Source organism: Macrobrachium rosenbergii, chromosome 44 (genome assembly GCF_040412425.1).
Source record: "Macrobrachium rosenbergii isolate ZJJX-2024 chromosome 44, ASM4041242v1, whole genome shotgun sequence".
NCBI classification, from domain to species: Eukaryota; Metazoa; Arthropoda; class Malacostraca; order Decapoda; family Palaemonidae; genus Macrobrachium; species Macrobrachium rosenbergii.
Window position 1 is genome coordinate 45,504,330 of NC_089784.1, and position 16,838 is coordinate 45,521,167.

Below are 16,838 nucleotides of genomic sequence, written 5' to 3' on the forward strand. Positions count from 1 at the left end.
CTACATGGAGATATGCGATATTAAAAACTTTACAAAACAACATCCGTGGACATTTACCTAGGTTTATACAAAACTTTTTGACAAATCACAGTTTTCAGGTGAGAATTGATGATGCTCTGTCTAGAGCATTTCCTCTTGAAAATGGTGTTCCATAGGGAAGCGTCCTTAGTGGCGCACTGTTTACTTTAGCAATTAATGATATCAGTAATAATCTACCTATTGGTATTAAAAGTAACCTGTATATGGATGATTTTGCCATATATTATTCAGCTTCTCGAATAAAACATGCAGAACGAATCATTAATAAAAGCATAGTAAAAATAGATGAATGGGCTTTATCTGTAGGCTTTAAATTTTCCATAGATAAAACCCAAGCAATCATGTTTTATAAAAATAAAAAGTGGAAAAAAGGAGAAGAAATAGACTTAAAAATCAGAAACCATAGTATACCAATTGGCCAAACAGCAAAATTTTTAGGATTAGTATTTGATACTCACATGAACTGGGAAGCCCACATAACATACATGAAATCAAAATGTAAAAGAGCGTTAAACCTAATTAAAAAACTATCAAACACTACTTGGGGAGACGATAGACATACCCTTACTTTATTGTATAAAGCAACAGTGCTGTCTATCGTTGATTATGGAAGTGAAATATATGGCTCGGCATCAGACGCAAGACTGAAAACGGTAGACCCAATTCATAATGAGGGCCTTAGAATATGTTCAGGAGCTTTTCGATCATCACCAACATCATCTTTACAAGTTGAATGTGGTGAACTACCTCACTCTCTCTCCACAGAGTTAGTAACAATGAAGAGTGCTCTAAGGATTCAGACGAATGATTCTCCAACCAAAAAATTATTTGGATTAAGAGATGTGTTTATAAACAATCATCCACCTTCTTTCCTAATTAGAGCTAGAAGATTATTTGAGTCACTAAATATATATATACAGTTACCTTTAATATTAAAATTGCCTCCTCCTTGGACAATGAACAAAATGAGAATTTGTACACACTTGAAATATTTATCAAAAAGTCATTCATATACTCCAAAATACCATAGACAGCATGCAGTAGAGCATATAATCTGAAAAGGTCCACATTACGCAATATACATTGACGGATCTAAGTCACAATACGGAGTGGGATATGCTGCAGTATCCCAAAACAAAATGTATCAGTTCTCTCTCCCAGATAAAGCCTCTGTATTTACAGCTGAGTTATGTGCAATAGTATCAGCCATAAAAATAATTAGAGAAGTCTCATGTAATAATTTTGTAATTTATAGCGACTCCAGAAGTGCTATAGAAGATATTGAAAGCTACAATCGAAAAAATAATATTGTACAACATATAAAGTTCTCACTCCATAAATTGTATAATAAGGGAAAAAATATTGAAATATGTTGGATCCCTGCCCATGTAGGGATTAAGGGAAATGAAGAGGCGGATAAAGCAGCTAAAGAAGTGGTCCACATGACAAGAACAAATGTAGACATCCCTATCAGTGACTATACAAGATATATAAAAACAGTCATTGTAAAAAAATGGCAAAATAAATGGAACGAAGAACCTGAAAATAATAAATTAAAACAGATAAAATCCAGTGTTGGAAAATGGAGTTCGTCATATCGGAGAGAGAGACACGCACAAGTAATTCTGACACGTCTTCGAATAGGCCATACTCGTTTGACACATGGACACTTAATGAACAGTCCATGTGGCCCTCTTCCCAGATGCCCAGATTGTGCTGATAATGGTTAAGCATATACTGTGTGAATGTCCAAAATATAACCTGCAGCGATTATCAAATTTTGGAAATAGACCGATAGAAGAAATTTTGTCAGAATCTTCAACATTCTCAATAGTGCCCATTTTAATGTTCATGAGAAGCTGCGAGTTAATTGGTAAAATATAAAAAGCAATCAATCAGAATAATGAATTTCAAAACAAGTAAATTTTATGATTTTACTTAGTTTATTTTGAATTTTAATATACCTTTTTAGTGAGTATATATGGAAGCATGAGTTTAAATGTATTTATTGTGTGTGTGTGTTCCCGTATGAAAGTGTATGCCTTTTTACAGCTTTTAATTTCATTTTCATTTTTGTTCATTCATTATTGACAAGTGACCTATTAGGTCCCAGTGCTAGGCTTCTGGTCTAGACTTGTCATTCCATCCTAATCCTTCGGGCCAGCCCTATGAGAGCTGATAGCCAGCTCAGTGGTCTGGTTAAATTATTTTAATAATAATAATAATAATATATGGAATGAAGAACCTGAAAATAATAAATTAAAACAGATAAAATCCAGTGTTGGAAAATGGAGTTTGTCATATCAGAGAGAGAGACACGCACAAGTAATTCTGACATGTCTTCGAATAGGCCGTACTCATTTGACACATGGACACTTAATGAACAGTCCATGTGGCCCTCTTCCCAGATGCCCACATTGCAGTGTGCTGATAACAGTTAAGCATATACTGTGTAAATGTCCAAAATATAACCTGCAGCGATTATCAAATTTTGGAAAAAGACCGATAGAAGAAATTTTGTCAGAATCTTCAACATTCTCAATAGTACCCATTTTAATGTTCATGAGAAGCTGTGAGTTAATTGATAAAATATAAAAATCAATCGATCAGTATAATGAATTTTAAAACAAGTAAATTTTATGATTTTACGTAATTTATTTTGAATTTTAATATACCTTGTTAGTGAGTATATATGGAAGCATGAGTTTAAATGTATTTATTGTGTGAGCGTGTTCCAGTATGAAAGCGTATGCCTTTTTACAGCTTTTAATTTCATTTTCATTTTCGTTCATTCATTATTGACAAGTGACCTATTAGGTCCCAGTGCTAGGCTTCTAGCCTTGAGTTGTCATTCCATCCTAATCCTTCGGGCCAGCCCTATGAGAGCTGATGGTCAGCTCAGTGGTCTGGTTAAACTATTTTAATAATAATAATAATAATATGGACCTGGGCCTGGCTGCCAGCACTTCCCAGCAAGCAAGAGAGAGTAGAGAGCAGGGCAGGCGCTCACTCACCCTCTTCCCGTTCTCCGAAGAGAGCAGTGCAAGGGTCCCAGAATGGTAATCCCGGGCTACCAGCCCCCTCACCTGGGAAAAGCAGGAGGTGGTCCCCTATCCAGTCGTCTTCTATCGTAGAGGCACTGGCTGGTAAGAAGACTGTAGCAGGTCTCTGGAACAGCCCCTGTTCACGTTCATGTGACTGGAAATGTTCTCCCCCACCCATATGGCTGTTGTCCCCGCAGGTTGATGACCACCCACAGCCTTACTCACCTGCTGGGACTTTGGCCTCTGGTAGGCCGGGTAAGGATGCTGGGGATTTCTCACCTGTCTCCTCCACCTCCTCGGGGTTTTCTGGGAGCCAGGAGCCAGACAGGCCTAGGGTCTGGGACTAGGACCATTCATGCTCCCATCCCAGCCCAACCATGGAAGCATATGTTCTGGGCTTGGTCCTCAGGCTGGACCGGTCATCTGCTTGAGTGGTGGAGAGATCACCAGGGGGCTCTGGCGAGCGTCCCTCTCCTGTAGAGGGAGTAACCTGGGAGTACCATGACCTGGAAGGACTCATGGGTTCTGTGCCCCAGGATTAGGACATCCCTGTTACCCCTCGAGTAGGACGCCTTGACGAGGTGAGGGCTAAGGGACCCTGGCCTTTGGGCCCGGGTCCTGACGAATCATCCTACATAGTTTTTGGTTTAAATGGCGTGGACATTTCCACATTCGCAAAATTTTACTGCTTAGGTGAGTCTGAGAAGGATCGTTTTTGGAAGGGGTTCGCATTCGAAGCTAATTGTGGGAGTTGTGGTGGTTGAGTCGCCACCGAGATAGTTTGGACCTAAGAGATGGTGATGGGATTTTTCCCACTGCTATCTTGAGGGCGGAACCATCTCTGGTGATCAGCCCATCGGAATCCAGGGGGGGCTGGTTTTTGGAGGTGGGACTCCTGGCTTTTGTCCGGAGCCCACCAGTACGGTTGGAGTGGGGAGTCAGTCCCCATTAGTGGGGGCAGAACTCCCAGCAGGCAGATTGGCTTATACCTGGGCCACTGCAAGCGTACTGGTGCTATCCTGAAAGGGTAGGGTATGGGGTGGACTGTTGGGAGTCAACTCTCACTTGTGCCATTGGTGGAGAATGCGAATACCTGACTGATCTACGATACTTTCTTGATATGACCAAGCAGTTTTGGGTGGGTGGATGAACCAGTTTGTGTGTGGTGGTCTGATGTGTGCATGCTTGGCAGCTTGGGGTCTCTTCGTGGGCTTTGGGAGTGTGTTGGGGTGGGAAGCTGAGCAGTGGAGCTGCCCAGTTTGTCCTTTTGATATGCTGTCGGGTCTGTGCGGGGCTCTTGGGTGTCGGGTGTGCACTTTTGGACCTTTGCATGTGGACTGGTTTAAACTTATGGATTTGGCTTCTAGTTCTCCCTCCCCTGGATCCGATGACTTAACGGCACTGGCAACGACTTCTGGCATGAACATGGATACGGGCTTGGCTGTTGGACAGAACCAAACACTGAGACACCAGGGTGTTAATAAATCTGGTGGATTTGATTCAAATAATAGGGTCCTTTATTGCACTAATGTAAACTTATCATTAGATTACGAATGTTTATACAGTGTAGTGAAGCAATTTGGCAAAGTGGAAAGAATTAAATTAGTTCTAGAAAAGATAAGCAGTCATTTTGTGCTTTTATCAAATTTTTCTCTCTCCTTGGAAGCTAGTGAGGCACAACAGAGACTCCATGGCCACATTCTAAATGACTCAGTTGTCAGCACGAAAGTGTTTTCAGTGAAAAACTTGAATGATGAGCCATTTGACTTTGTTCCAAAGGCTGAAGAACATGGACCAGTCCCATGTACCAGAGCTCTTCCTCCCCCTTTATGGCATGTTGCTATCTACAAGGAGGGAGGAAAAATTTGATAAAAGCTGCTGACTGCATTGAGAGCAAGGTTGGTTCCATTCCCATTGGAAATTTGAAACGGTATGGAAAGAATCTTCTAATAAAAGCTGGAAATGAGACTCAAGCAGTTCTGTTAGCTAACTTTAAACCTCCTGAAAGTGGAAATATTGAATCTATTTCATCTCACAGATTCTTTAAACACTGAAAGGAGTAGTTTACTCAAAAGATCTGCATGTTTTTAAAGAGGAGGAGATTCTCCATCGATGCCCTCCTTGTGTATCTCATGTAAAAAAACTGGGTGGTGATGCAGCTATCCTTTTAACCTTCTCCTCCAGTTACCTACCTGATACCATCATTGTTGGCCATGAGAGGATGCAGGTAAAAAAATATAAAAGAAGTCCTAAACAGTGTCGCAAATGTTTTGAATATGGCCACATTCAAAACTCTCATGATAACAATAAAAGATGTCCTGTGTGCTCTGCAGAGCACGACAATTTTGATGATTGCAAAGCAGCCCGATACTGTTTTCTTTGCAAGGGTGATCACACACCAAACTCTAGGGCTTGTCCCAGATATAAATTTGAACAAGACGTGTTGGCAGTGGCAGATAATGAACATATTAGCATTAGTGAAGCAAAGCGCACGGTAATGGGGGCAAACAAAAGTGCCAACACCACTTATGCTTCTGTAATAAAACTTATGAAAACTTCCAACAATGTAAGGCCACCAATAACTGTGTCTGATGGAAGATATCACAAACCTGGTATTTCTCGAACCATAAATAATAATGAAAATCTCCAAACTGGTGAGAAACTTTCGTCGGCAAGTGCTTTGAAGTCCAGTAGCAAAAATTGTACTTCCAAAAGCACAGAAAATTTATCTTCCACCACATCCACAGCTGTCGATTCATCTCCAAAAATAAAGGGTGCCAAAATCGGCCAATAATTCAGGAAAATATTCTGAAAATACTTCAAACCAAAATAAGCTAAAGGAACAATCCCAATTAGATAGAGCTAGTTCAGAGCCATCAATCGCCACAGCCACAAACAAAAATAATAATAAAACTACAGTTGCAACTACCAAGAAACGCACAAGAAATAGTTCCCCAAATAATGATAATTTTATAATAAAAACTTCAAATGGGTTCAGTGTTTTGGAAGACATCTCTCCTCCTAGAAAGGTGGTTCCAAAAGTAGTTTCAGAACAAAAACATCTGAGTTCAATTCAGTCTTGCCGCCCTAAGACAAATAGGATTAGTGGTGCACAGAACCACAGCAATAATTCTGAACATCAGGTTCATAATAAAAATATGAAGATCAACCAAAGACCCTGAACACCAATTCAGATGAAAAGGGATTAAGAAAACAATCTCTTATAAAGGAGAATTTCCCACTCCAACCTAGGAACAGTACTTCCTCCAAGGAGTGGGAAGTAGCACATTTTACCACCTTAGCATTCTTGCTCGATATTCTTCAGTGGAACTGTAAAGGTCTCAGAGCCCGTACAGAAGACCTTAAAGTTTTAATGCATGAAGTTAATCCAGGGATTATATGCCTACAGGAAACAATGTTAGGCAACTCTGTTTATAATCCTGGACTAGATTATTCAATATTTAAATCATATCCCCAATTGGTGATCGTGCTCATGGAGGTGCTGCAATTATTATTAATAAATCTCTACAGCACTCCACAATACAATTAAATACAACACTACAAGCGGTCGCTATTTCAGTCATTTTGGAAAAGAGGATAACAATCTGCTGCTCTTATACCTTCCACCAGACCTTTGATTTTTAACATTGGAGATATTCAGTCCGTTGATTAACCAACTTCCAGCTCCTTTACTTTTGCTAGGTGATTTTAATGCCCACAATCCCCTTTGGGGAAGTCGGTTTTTAGATAGTAAAGGGAAATTAATTGAAGACCTTATTGACAGGAATGATGTTACCCTGTATAATAATGGGTCAATGACTTTCCACAACATTCACGATAATCATTTTTCTGCACTGGACCTTAGTATTTCTTCAACTAGTATCCACCTTGATTTTAATTGGTCTGTTAATGAAGATTTAAATGGAAGTGATCACTACCCGATCCATTTGAAATATGCTCTGAATGCTCCATCTGAAGTTTTACCTAAGTGGAAGGTAGAGGATGCAGACTGGGATAAATTTAGTAAGGGTGTCAATCTAGATAGGGAGTTTGAGTCCTTTCATTCTCATCTAGATGCCTATGATTACTTTATTGAATCTACTTTGAAGAGTGCTGAAAGCTCGATTCCAAAAACAAAAGGCAAACCTCGTAGACCTGCAGTTCCCTGGTGGAATAAGACATGTGGTATTCTGAGAAAAGTGACTAGGAAATGCTACAGACGTTACAAAACTAGTGGCTCCCCTCAGTCTAAATTAATCTACAAACGTGCTTTAGCCAAGCAGCGGCGCTTTTATAAGAAAGCCAAAAGAGAATGTTGGCTTTACTATATTAATGGAATAAACTCCAAGACCCCACTAAGAGTGGTGTGGCGCAAAATAAGGAAACTGAGTGGAAAATTTGTAAGCGTCACCATTACCCTCATTAAAAATAAATGACACTCTAATCACAGAGCCCACTGAAGTTGCCAATGAGCTGGGAAAACACTTTTCTAAAGTTTCCAGCCCTAACAATTATTCTCCAGAATTTCAAAGAATTAGGAATTCTGAAATGTGTCTGAAGTTTGATTCGGGAAAATCTGAACCATACAACCACAAATTTTCCTAAGAGAATTTCGTGAGGCGCACTCTCTCAAGTGAATCCACAGCTCCAGGTGAGGATACAATCATATATGAAATGCTGAAACACCTCCCAGATGATGCCAAAAATATTTACTGAAGATTATAAACAAAATATGGGAAACTGGAATTTTACCCAAGGACTGGAAAATATCCATAATTGTCCCAGTTAAAAAGCCTAATAAAGATGCTTCCCAAGCCACCAGCTATAGACCAATAGCTCTTACCAGCTGTGTATGTAAGCTGATGGAGAAAATGATAAATACCAGACTGGTTTGGCACCTGGAGACCAAAGGATTAATAACGCCATTTCAATTTGGTTTCAGAAAAAACCGTTCCACCCTTGATCCTTTGCTGAGGCTGACCAACCAAATCCAGCAAGGATTTGCCAAAAGTGTCAGACCATTGGCATATTTTTGACTTGGAGAAAGCATATGACACTACCTGGAGAATTGGCATCATGAAACAATTGCACAAGATGGGCATATGTGGAAGAATGATCAGGTTTATATATTCCTTTTATCAGACAGACTTTTTAAGGTTAGAGTGGGAAACTCCTTCTCCCAACCTTTTATGCAGGAGGAAGGAGTTCCCCAAGGAAGTGTTTTAAGTGTAACACTTTTTCAGTGGCAATAAATAGTATTGTGCAACAAAAATCTCGCCCCTGTTAAATGCTCGCTTTTTGTCGATGACCTTGCAATATACTGCACAGGATATGATTCCTTGTCCGTATGTAAACATTTGCAAAGGTCTATTAATGCTATTACTAAGTGGGCTGATGAGAATGGTTTTAAATTCTCCTCTTCCAAAACAGTTGCAGTAAGATTCACCAGGTGCCGGCGTGTGGAAGAGGTTCCCACACTTAGTTTAAAAGGGTCCATCCTTCCTTATGAAGAGTGAAGTTAAATTTTTGGGGATGACTATTGACCATAAATTAACATGGGCTAGCCACATAAATGCCCTAAAGTTTAATGTTAAACAATCTATGAATATTTTAAAGGTTGTCTCTGGATTTAGTTGGGGGCTGATAAGAAATCCCTTCTGAGGCTATATGACTCTCTGTGTCGATCTAAGTTAGACTATGGCTGTCAGATTTATTCCTCAGCCTGTAAAACCAAGCTAAAGGAACTGGATGTTGTACACAACATGGGGTTGAGAATATGCTCAGGGGCTTTTAGAACTTCGCCTGTTGAAAGCATTTATGTTGATACAGATCATTTTCCCCTTGATCTAAGAAGGCAAGAGCTAGGGTTAAGATACATGGCTAGAATGAAAAGTGCTCCCAAAAATCCCTCCTTTCAAGCACTAAAGGAAACAGACTTCACGAAGTTTTTCTGGTACAAGAGCTTCTAAACCATTCCAAATTCGACTGAATGAGGATGTTAGGAATAATCATCTTAAATCCCAGAAAGTCCTGGAAGTAGAATATCCTGTAAATCCTCCATGGCTTATCCCAGAAGCATCAATATGTAAGAAACTGTTTAACAAAAAGGACTGCACTGTAGAAGAGATTAGGGAAAATTCTTAGAGCACGATGTTACCCATACTAATTTTACAAAAATTTATACAGATGGATCTAAGTCAGATAGTGGTGTTGGCTTGCTGTTATCCTTGGTGATACAGCGTACACAGCTAAATTACCTGACTCTGCATCAATATTTACTGCAGAATTAACAGCCGTAGTGTCTGCCCTAGATTTAGTTTTTCAAAGTAGTGACTCTAATTTTGTCATATACTCAGACTCTAGAAGCACTTTAGAAGCTATTAAAAAATTTAATAGCTTTCATCCATTAGTTGAAAAAGTTCAGGAGTGGCTTTTCCATTATATATTGTCTGACGTAAATCAGTCTCTTTCTGTTGGGTCCCTTCTCATGTGGGGATTTGTGGAAATGAGATGGCAGACAGGGAAGCGAAAGCTGCTAGTATTTTATCAGAAACCTCTTTTAGAAAAAGTGCCTCATACAGATCTAAAAGGTCCCATTAGATCTTATTTTTTAAGTAAATGGCATGAAAGGTGGACTTCTCCCTTCTTGCCAATAATAAGAAATATAGAAATATTAGGGATAATGTACTACGGTGGTGGTCTTCGTCATTCCAGCAGATATTTTGACAGACGATAACAGAGGTTATTTTTAACGAGATTAAGGATTTTTGGGCACATTAATCACATCATAGATATATATATATATTTATTTATTAAGCATTTTCTTCATTAACCCATCAGTTTATTTTAGAAGGAATGAACCAGCCCTCCAGAGTGTGCTTACTGTGACGAGACACTAACAGTGGAGCACATTCTGGTGGTCTGCCCCAGATATTTTTAACCAAAGAGAGAGATATTTTCAGGGTAAATCCCTGTTACGTAATTTGATATTTTGGGGAGATGAAGCAGATATTTCTGCTATCATCTATTTTTTAAAGTGTATTAAAATTTTTAACGATATTTAATTTTATTTAATTTATTACATCATCCATCGGGCCAGCCTAGAATTTTAATGACATTAATTTTTTTTTTTTTTGTGTATAGCACATCATTCATTAAACTTCATACCCTTATTTATTGGTCACATCACTTCATTTTATTTATTAATCATTTCCTTCATGAATTCATAACTTTAACATAATTTATTTTCTTTCCATTACTCGGGGGCGCTGAATGGCCTTGTTGGCATCCCAGTGCCTGGCATATGTTCTGGGCTTTTGCCCTAAATATCATACATCCATCCATCCATCCCTGTAGAGGAGTAACCTGGGTTACAGAGGAGTCTTTCAGAGACATCCCCAAGTTGCAGAGGAGTCTTTCAGAGACCGTCCATTTGATACAGCAGTACAACGGTGTCGAGGAAGTGACCATGGCTTTTCCCGTGGACCACTCATCAGCCATCAAGTCTTTTTTGGGGACCCCAGAAGGAACCCAGGGTCTCGATGGGCTTGCCATGATCTTGACTTGCCGAGGGGGTTTTGGACCAGGTGAATTCTCTTGTCTGGTCAGAAGAACTCATTTCAGTCTAGCTGATCATGCAAGACACTTCCTCAGCTTCTCACTCACCAGAGGAATTGCTGCAATCCCTTGGAGAGGCCTTTGCTGACAGAACAGGTTGACCCGGACCTGGTTCGTCTGTGTCCGGGTATGTCACTAGCTTCTGTGTGGAAGAAGTTTCCTTTTCGCAGCAGGAGGCATCGGCAATGGAATTGACTGCCGTGGTAGAGTTCCAAACAGTCTCCTGGATTGATCTTTGGTCCCTTGCTGTGGCCAAGATTGCTTCTGCCTCTTCGTGGTCCCGTACATCCGAAGAGGAATCCTTATTCAGAAGACTGATGTCCAGAGGTATGGCCATCACCTGCCGAGCCCACCAGACAGCTAACCTGTGGGCAAACCTGGTCCTATAGAGAAGATACACTGTATTGTCCCAGGTTACCAGGTTTGTTGAGTCAGAGTCAGCATTGGCGCTATGAAAAGGATCGGTTCTGGGTTCGAATTCCCTCTTCCCTACAGGAGAGATGGAAGCCACAACAGACGGGCTAAGGGTAAAAAGTAACATGCTTGTTCACCAGGTAGTGGCCAAGGTCGGGGTTTCACGTGGCACTGCAGCCCGACCTTCGGGTCAAGCTGACCTACCCTCTTCAGGCCCCAGTAGGAATACCCAGTCTTCTTCTGCCCCTGCTAAGAAAGGTGCGCAGCCATACACCTTTCAGCTTCCTGCCCATCCTAGGAAAGGGGACAAAGGTAAGAGGGCGGGGGGGGAATGCTAGGAGTGGCGTTCCTCCCGCTTGCTGCCATTGGTGGAGGTTGTCTGTCAAGCCATTGGACAACATGGAAATGATACAGAGCAGAGACCTGGATTATGGATGTTCTTCGAGTAGGGTATCTACTACCCTTCGAGTTTCTGCCACCTCTCACCAATGATCCTGTCTGCTTCCAGACTTACGTTTCTGGCTCACTGAAGGACCTTGTCTTGTGGGAAGAGGTGAAAGCAATGCTGAAGAAAGGCGCTGTAGAAGTCATGAAAGATTGGTCTCTGGGTTTTACAGCTGACTGTTTCTCTTAGAGAAAAAGGGTGGTTGGAGACCAGTCATAGATCTCTCCCCGAATCAGTTCGTTTGCTGGACCAGGTTCAAGATGGAAATAGTATGGTCAGTATTTGATTACATCAGGGAGTCCAACTTCATGTTTCGCAAATACCTCTGCTCTACCCTTGGGGAGACAGTGTTCCAGTTCAGGGCACTTTGTTTCAGGCTCTTAATCACTCCCCTGGTGTTCACCTGAGTGTTCACCCTTGTCTCAGCTTGAGCCAGTTCACAAGGGATGCGTCTTCTGAGGCATCTCGACGATTGGCTTACCTGGCAAGCTCTTGGCTGCAGTTGCTCCAGGACAGAGACCAACTTCTTGAATTTTGTCATGACTTGGGAGTGGCGATCAATTTCGAGAAGTCTGATCTCACACCCAGGCGGTGGGCTAAGTATCTGGGCAAGCTGATAGATACAGCAGCAGCATGAGTCTACCCTCAGACTCGTGTATCAGCAAGTTCAGAGAGAAAGCGCAGTTGTTCCTGTCACAACAAGAGCAACTGGCTCAGCAGTGGCAAGTTGTTCTCGGTCACCTGTCATCCTTGGAGAAACTGGTTCCTCATGGGTGGTTTCACCTTCATTCTCTTCAGTGGAGATTGAAGGAGTTTTGGTCTCCAGTAAGGGACTCCCTGTTCCTCCCAATTCCTCTTGTGGACGAAGTAAGGAAGGACTTAGCATGGTGGCTAGACAACAGGAACCTCTTAATAAGAGTGCCGTTAGTCACTCCCCTCCTGAGATGTTTCTGTTTTTGGATGCATTGACTGAGGGATGTGGCGTACACCTGGAAGAGTTGCTGGTTTCAGGTGTGTGGAACCAGAATGACAGACACCTCCACGTCAATATCCTGGAACTCAAGATGGCCTTTTTGGCACTTCAGGCACTCTTTGGTGTTGATGAGCGACAATACCACGGTAATGGCATATGTCAACAAGCAGGGAGGATTGGTTTCTCTTCAGTTCCACATGTTCATGGTGCAGGTGCATGAGTGGGCGGTAGCACACTTGGTAGAGCTGTCAGCCAGTATGTACCTGGAACCCAGGACCTGGAACTTAATGGCAGACGAGCTCAGTCGCCAGGGTCAGGTGACAGGGATGGAATGGTTCCTACACCCAGACATAGCAGAAAGGTTGTTCAATCTTTGGGGCCTCCAGTGATAGATCTCTTTTCTAACCGGGCACAACAGAAAACTGCTGGTGTTCCATTCATTCATGCTGGATACATGGGTAGCAATAGAAGACGCCTTCCAGCACTTATGGGGCAATCTAGAGGCGTACGCCTTTCCTCCATTTTTTTTGATTCGTCGGGTGATCAACAGGGTCATGATCACCCAAGATCTGAGGTTGACCCTGGTGGCTCCCAAGTGGCCACATGCCGAGTGGTATCTGGACCTGCTAGCTCTACTTTCTGGTCGTAGCTACTCTTCTGCAGGTAGCAGACTTTCTCATCTTTCTTCATCAAGAGAAGCTTCTCTCCATCTCAGCTATTAAAGGCTACAGAGCTGCCCTTCGTCAATTCCTTCGCTTGAAGGACATAGATCTCTCTTCCTAGTGGGAGATCTCCATGCTGTTGTGAAGCTTCGAACAGTCTTGCCCTCTCAGGGAACTCAGGCCCCCTGAGTGGGATGTGACTCTCGTCTTACGAAGCCTGACTTGTGTACCCTAGAAGTCTTTACGAGAGTCATCAGACAGGGATCTGATCTTCAAGACTGTTTACTTGCTTGCCCTGGCATCAGCAAAGAGATTTGGTGAGCTTCATGGCCTCTCCTTCGATGTTAAGCACTCGAGAGGATGGGGATCTGCTACACTCAAGTTTGTCCCAGAATTCATAGCAAAGATTCACAATTCATCAGTCCCTGATGCCAGATTCAAGTCTTTCTCAATCCCCTTTCCAGAGGACTTTGTTGGTGGTGATCAAGACAAGATGCTACTGTTTAAGTTACGGTGCTGCGGTACTATCTTAAGAGGACTCAACATCTCAGGCCTGAGTGTTGAAAACTCTTCGTTAGTACTGGCTCGACCAAGAAAGAGGTGTCCAAGAACATGATTTCTTTCTGGCTTCATGAGAGAATCAAGCGAGTGTACTCTACTTCTGATGAGGTAGACAAGAGTCTATTCTGAGTAAGGGCTCACGAGGTTAGGGGCATTGGTCTGTCCCTCGCATTCCGGAAGAACCTATTGGTTCTACATGTATTAAGGGTGGGAGAGTTGCCCCGACAAACCACATTTATGTCCTTCTACTTTCGGGACATTACCCATAGTCCTTGGACAAGTTTTTTTTGGGTCCTGTGGTGGCTGCAGGTGAGTCTAGATAACTGAGTTCCCTGCCTATAATCTAGAGCAGATTGTTTGATGCAAGTCCTCCCCTCTCTCTAGCAAGGGGAGAGAGGGGTTGAAAATAAAACAAACATATTGGTTTTAATAGTTTTTTATTGTCTCCAATACTGTGGGTTAATCCAAGCCTTTTTTTTTTTTTTAATAATGACTCAAACTCATTAATTCAAGCCCAGAAGCCTGGCAGTTGAACATCCCACATGTTCAACAAAACAGAGGCACAGGACTCCTTCCTCAGCTCTTTGATATTAGGAAGAGATTCCAGGTGGGTAGAACTTCCAGTCAGTTCAGAGATTTACCCAGAATCCACCCTCCAATGGGTAAGTCTATGTAAAGACTGAAGGTTTGTATTTGTGTAGGAACAAATCACAAATTTTGAAGTAATTTGTATTTTTCTTAACATAAAAAGCTGAAAGTCTACATTTATGGCCCACCTCAGCCACCCTTCATTCTGATACCTGGGCTGAAATGCAAAGTGGAGTGCAGGCCAATGAGTGGGTGGCACTTCCTCCCTACTGTTGGTAGCTAATGACCTTGTTTGAAAGTTAATGGATATTCCAGCTCTCATCAGCAAGCAAAATCCTATGTAAAGACCTTTAGGTTTGTATGTTAGGAAAAATACAAATTACTTTAAAATTTGCAATTTTTTTTTTAGTAAATTACATTTTATTGGTTATACAAACCAGAGCCTTTTATCATAATCCTACCTTATCCACCCCAGATAATCCTTGATGCCAAAGGGATGACGTCCTCTACTTACCTACCTAACTCCTTTTACCTACCTTGTTACCAAGTTTTTACTGCTATTCCATCTTGCACTGAGGAATACACCTACAGAAAGGCTCTGGCTTGTATACCTTGAAAAATGCAAATGCTTTAAGAAACTGATATTTGATTTATTTCAGCCTATTATGCAGAAGAATGGAGGAAATTCTTGAAGAAGTTGGAGCCATTCAAGCAATTTATTGTGGAGAGAATGAATTTTTCTTAAGTTCAAAAGGTGAGATATCACTAATGGGCAATGTTATTGTTCATGTAAATTAGTACTCAGACTACCTATGATATAATACTTGAAGAGATGTTTAAACAATTTGGCCATACACTCGTTCCTAAAATGAGTGATGATAATGAATTTACTTCCTAGCCAAAACAAGCATTTCTGTTGAGTTCCCAGGATGTAACCTTGTATACATTCAGAGATGTAATCATACAAAGTACAAAACATTGCAATGCAGTTATCATTTGTACTTATTTTAATATATTAGACTAGTTGTGGAATTCTGACACTGCAGTGTTAGTGGCCATTTACTAGCAAACAAGGCAGCTCTATTGCTATTGTAGAATATATTCCCTTTAACGTGTTTTGCTCACTTCTTTGTTGGTCTCCTTGCTGAGCGGTTCTCTTCCTGCTCCTGCTGACTTACGATTTCAAACTTTATTTACACTGTAGCCTTAGAGAGCCTCATATTACAAAATGCTGTCATTCATAAGACAAATAAATCTTAGACATGCTGTCAGGTGAAAATTAGCCCTCCTCTTAGGTAGGCCCTCAAACCATGCTGTATGTGGTTAAGATATTTTGAGCTCAGGATGTTATGCATACATAAAATCACCAAGGGCTCAGGTCACTACTCCTCCCTCAAGTTCCTGTGTCCCGCAGGACACAGAACCACTACCACTGCAAGGGGTATTCCACTATTCCATTATTTTTAGTGCCTCTTGGGTGCCAACACCAACTAACCAAGATTTAACAAGATTGTCCCGTAGTTACAAAAATGAATTTAAAAATTCAGGGTCAATTTCAGTGTTTACAAATTGTCATTTACAGAACAGCTTCCATAATCATGATTTAAGAACAAAGTTTGAAAAGAGGTAAAGTACAGTTGTTATAATTTAACATTTTCAAGAAACATTTGCAACAAGGATAAAAATAGTCATCTTTATTCTTATTTGACCTAAGAACAGCAGCTACACACACAATTCTTCAATTTGTTCTGACACAATATACAAACCATTGGTTCTTTACATTAGGAATTACTTACAGCGAAGCTGGACACAGCCATTAAACTCTTGAACAAGGTGGTTAGGCAGCAACTACCGCCAGGTAGGCGGGAATACCCGCCTGCCTGGATGTAAACATTCCAGTTTGCTTTCGGCCGTCATGCGTTGCAGACATGTTTTTAGATCCCTTTCCCTGACTGTCATTAAGGTCTTTATTATCCCAGTAGGATCTTCCTGTATTTTTGTGTAAAATTATGTGTGTTTGATATTTATTAATACAAATCCACAATTTGTGATAGCCTTGCATAAGCCGTTGTTCACCTGCACTGTCTTGGGTTTGACGGCCAAGGGCGTATTTAGAAGGGCGTAACTGAGTGGTAATGCTTCTCTTCCAGTAGCCCTTTATTTAGATACGGAAGGCGTTCCCGTATATGTCCAAAAATATTAGATTGGGATGTAATATCTTCGCTCCCCCACATTCATCAGAACATAAGAGTTCGCTTCCCTTCTTGGGCTCCCGCCCTCGGTGTAAAAGGGCATGACTACTTCCTTCCTACTTGTGCTGAGTGTTGTTTTCGTCGCCTGCGCTATAAAGAGTTGCAGGGGGGAGGTTGCGGGCGTCGTTGGTAAGTTATGCTTCCATGGCACCCTTGGTGGCCTCCCCTCTTTCCTTCTCCTCCTGTAGGTTCTTCCTTATCTCTCCTTTGGTAGAGATCTCTCTCCTTCTCAGGGTGGGGGAC

At 41.4% G+C, this 16,838-nt stretch overlaps 1 protein-coding gene across 4 annotated transcripts in view; it reads left to right on the plus strand.

Annotated features, from left to right (window-relative positions):
• Nucleotides 1–16,838, plus strand: part of LOC136829557 (RWD domain-containing protein 3-like) — a 100,948-nt gene that overhangs the window by 34,885 nt on the left and 49,225 nt on the right. For all 4 annotated transcript variants that reach the window (XM_067088403.1, XM_067088401.1, XM_067088400.1 and 1 more), the window contains exon 2: nt 15,003–15,097. In XM_067088403.1, the coding sequence (XP_066944504.1) occupies nt 15,019–15,097 (79 nt within the window). In that variant the 5' untranslated portion in view covers nt 15,003–15,018. The remainder of the gene's footprint in view (nt 1–15,002; nt 15,098–16,838) is intronic.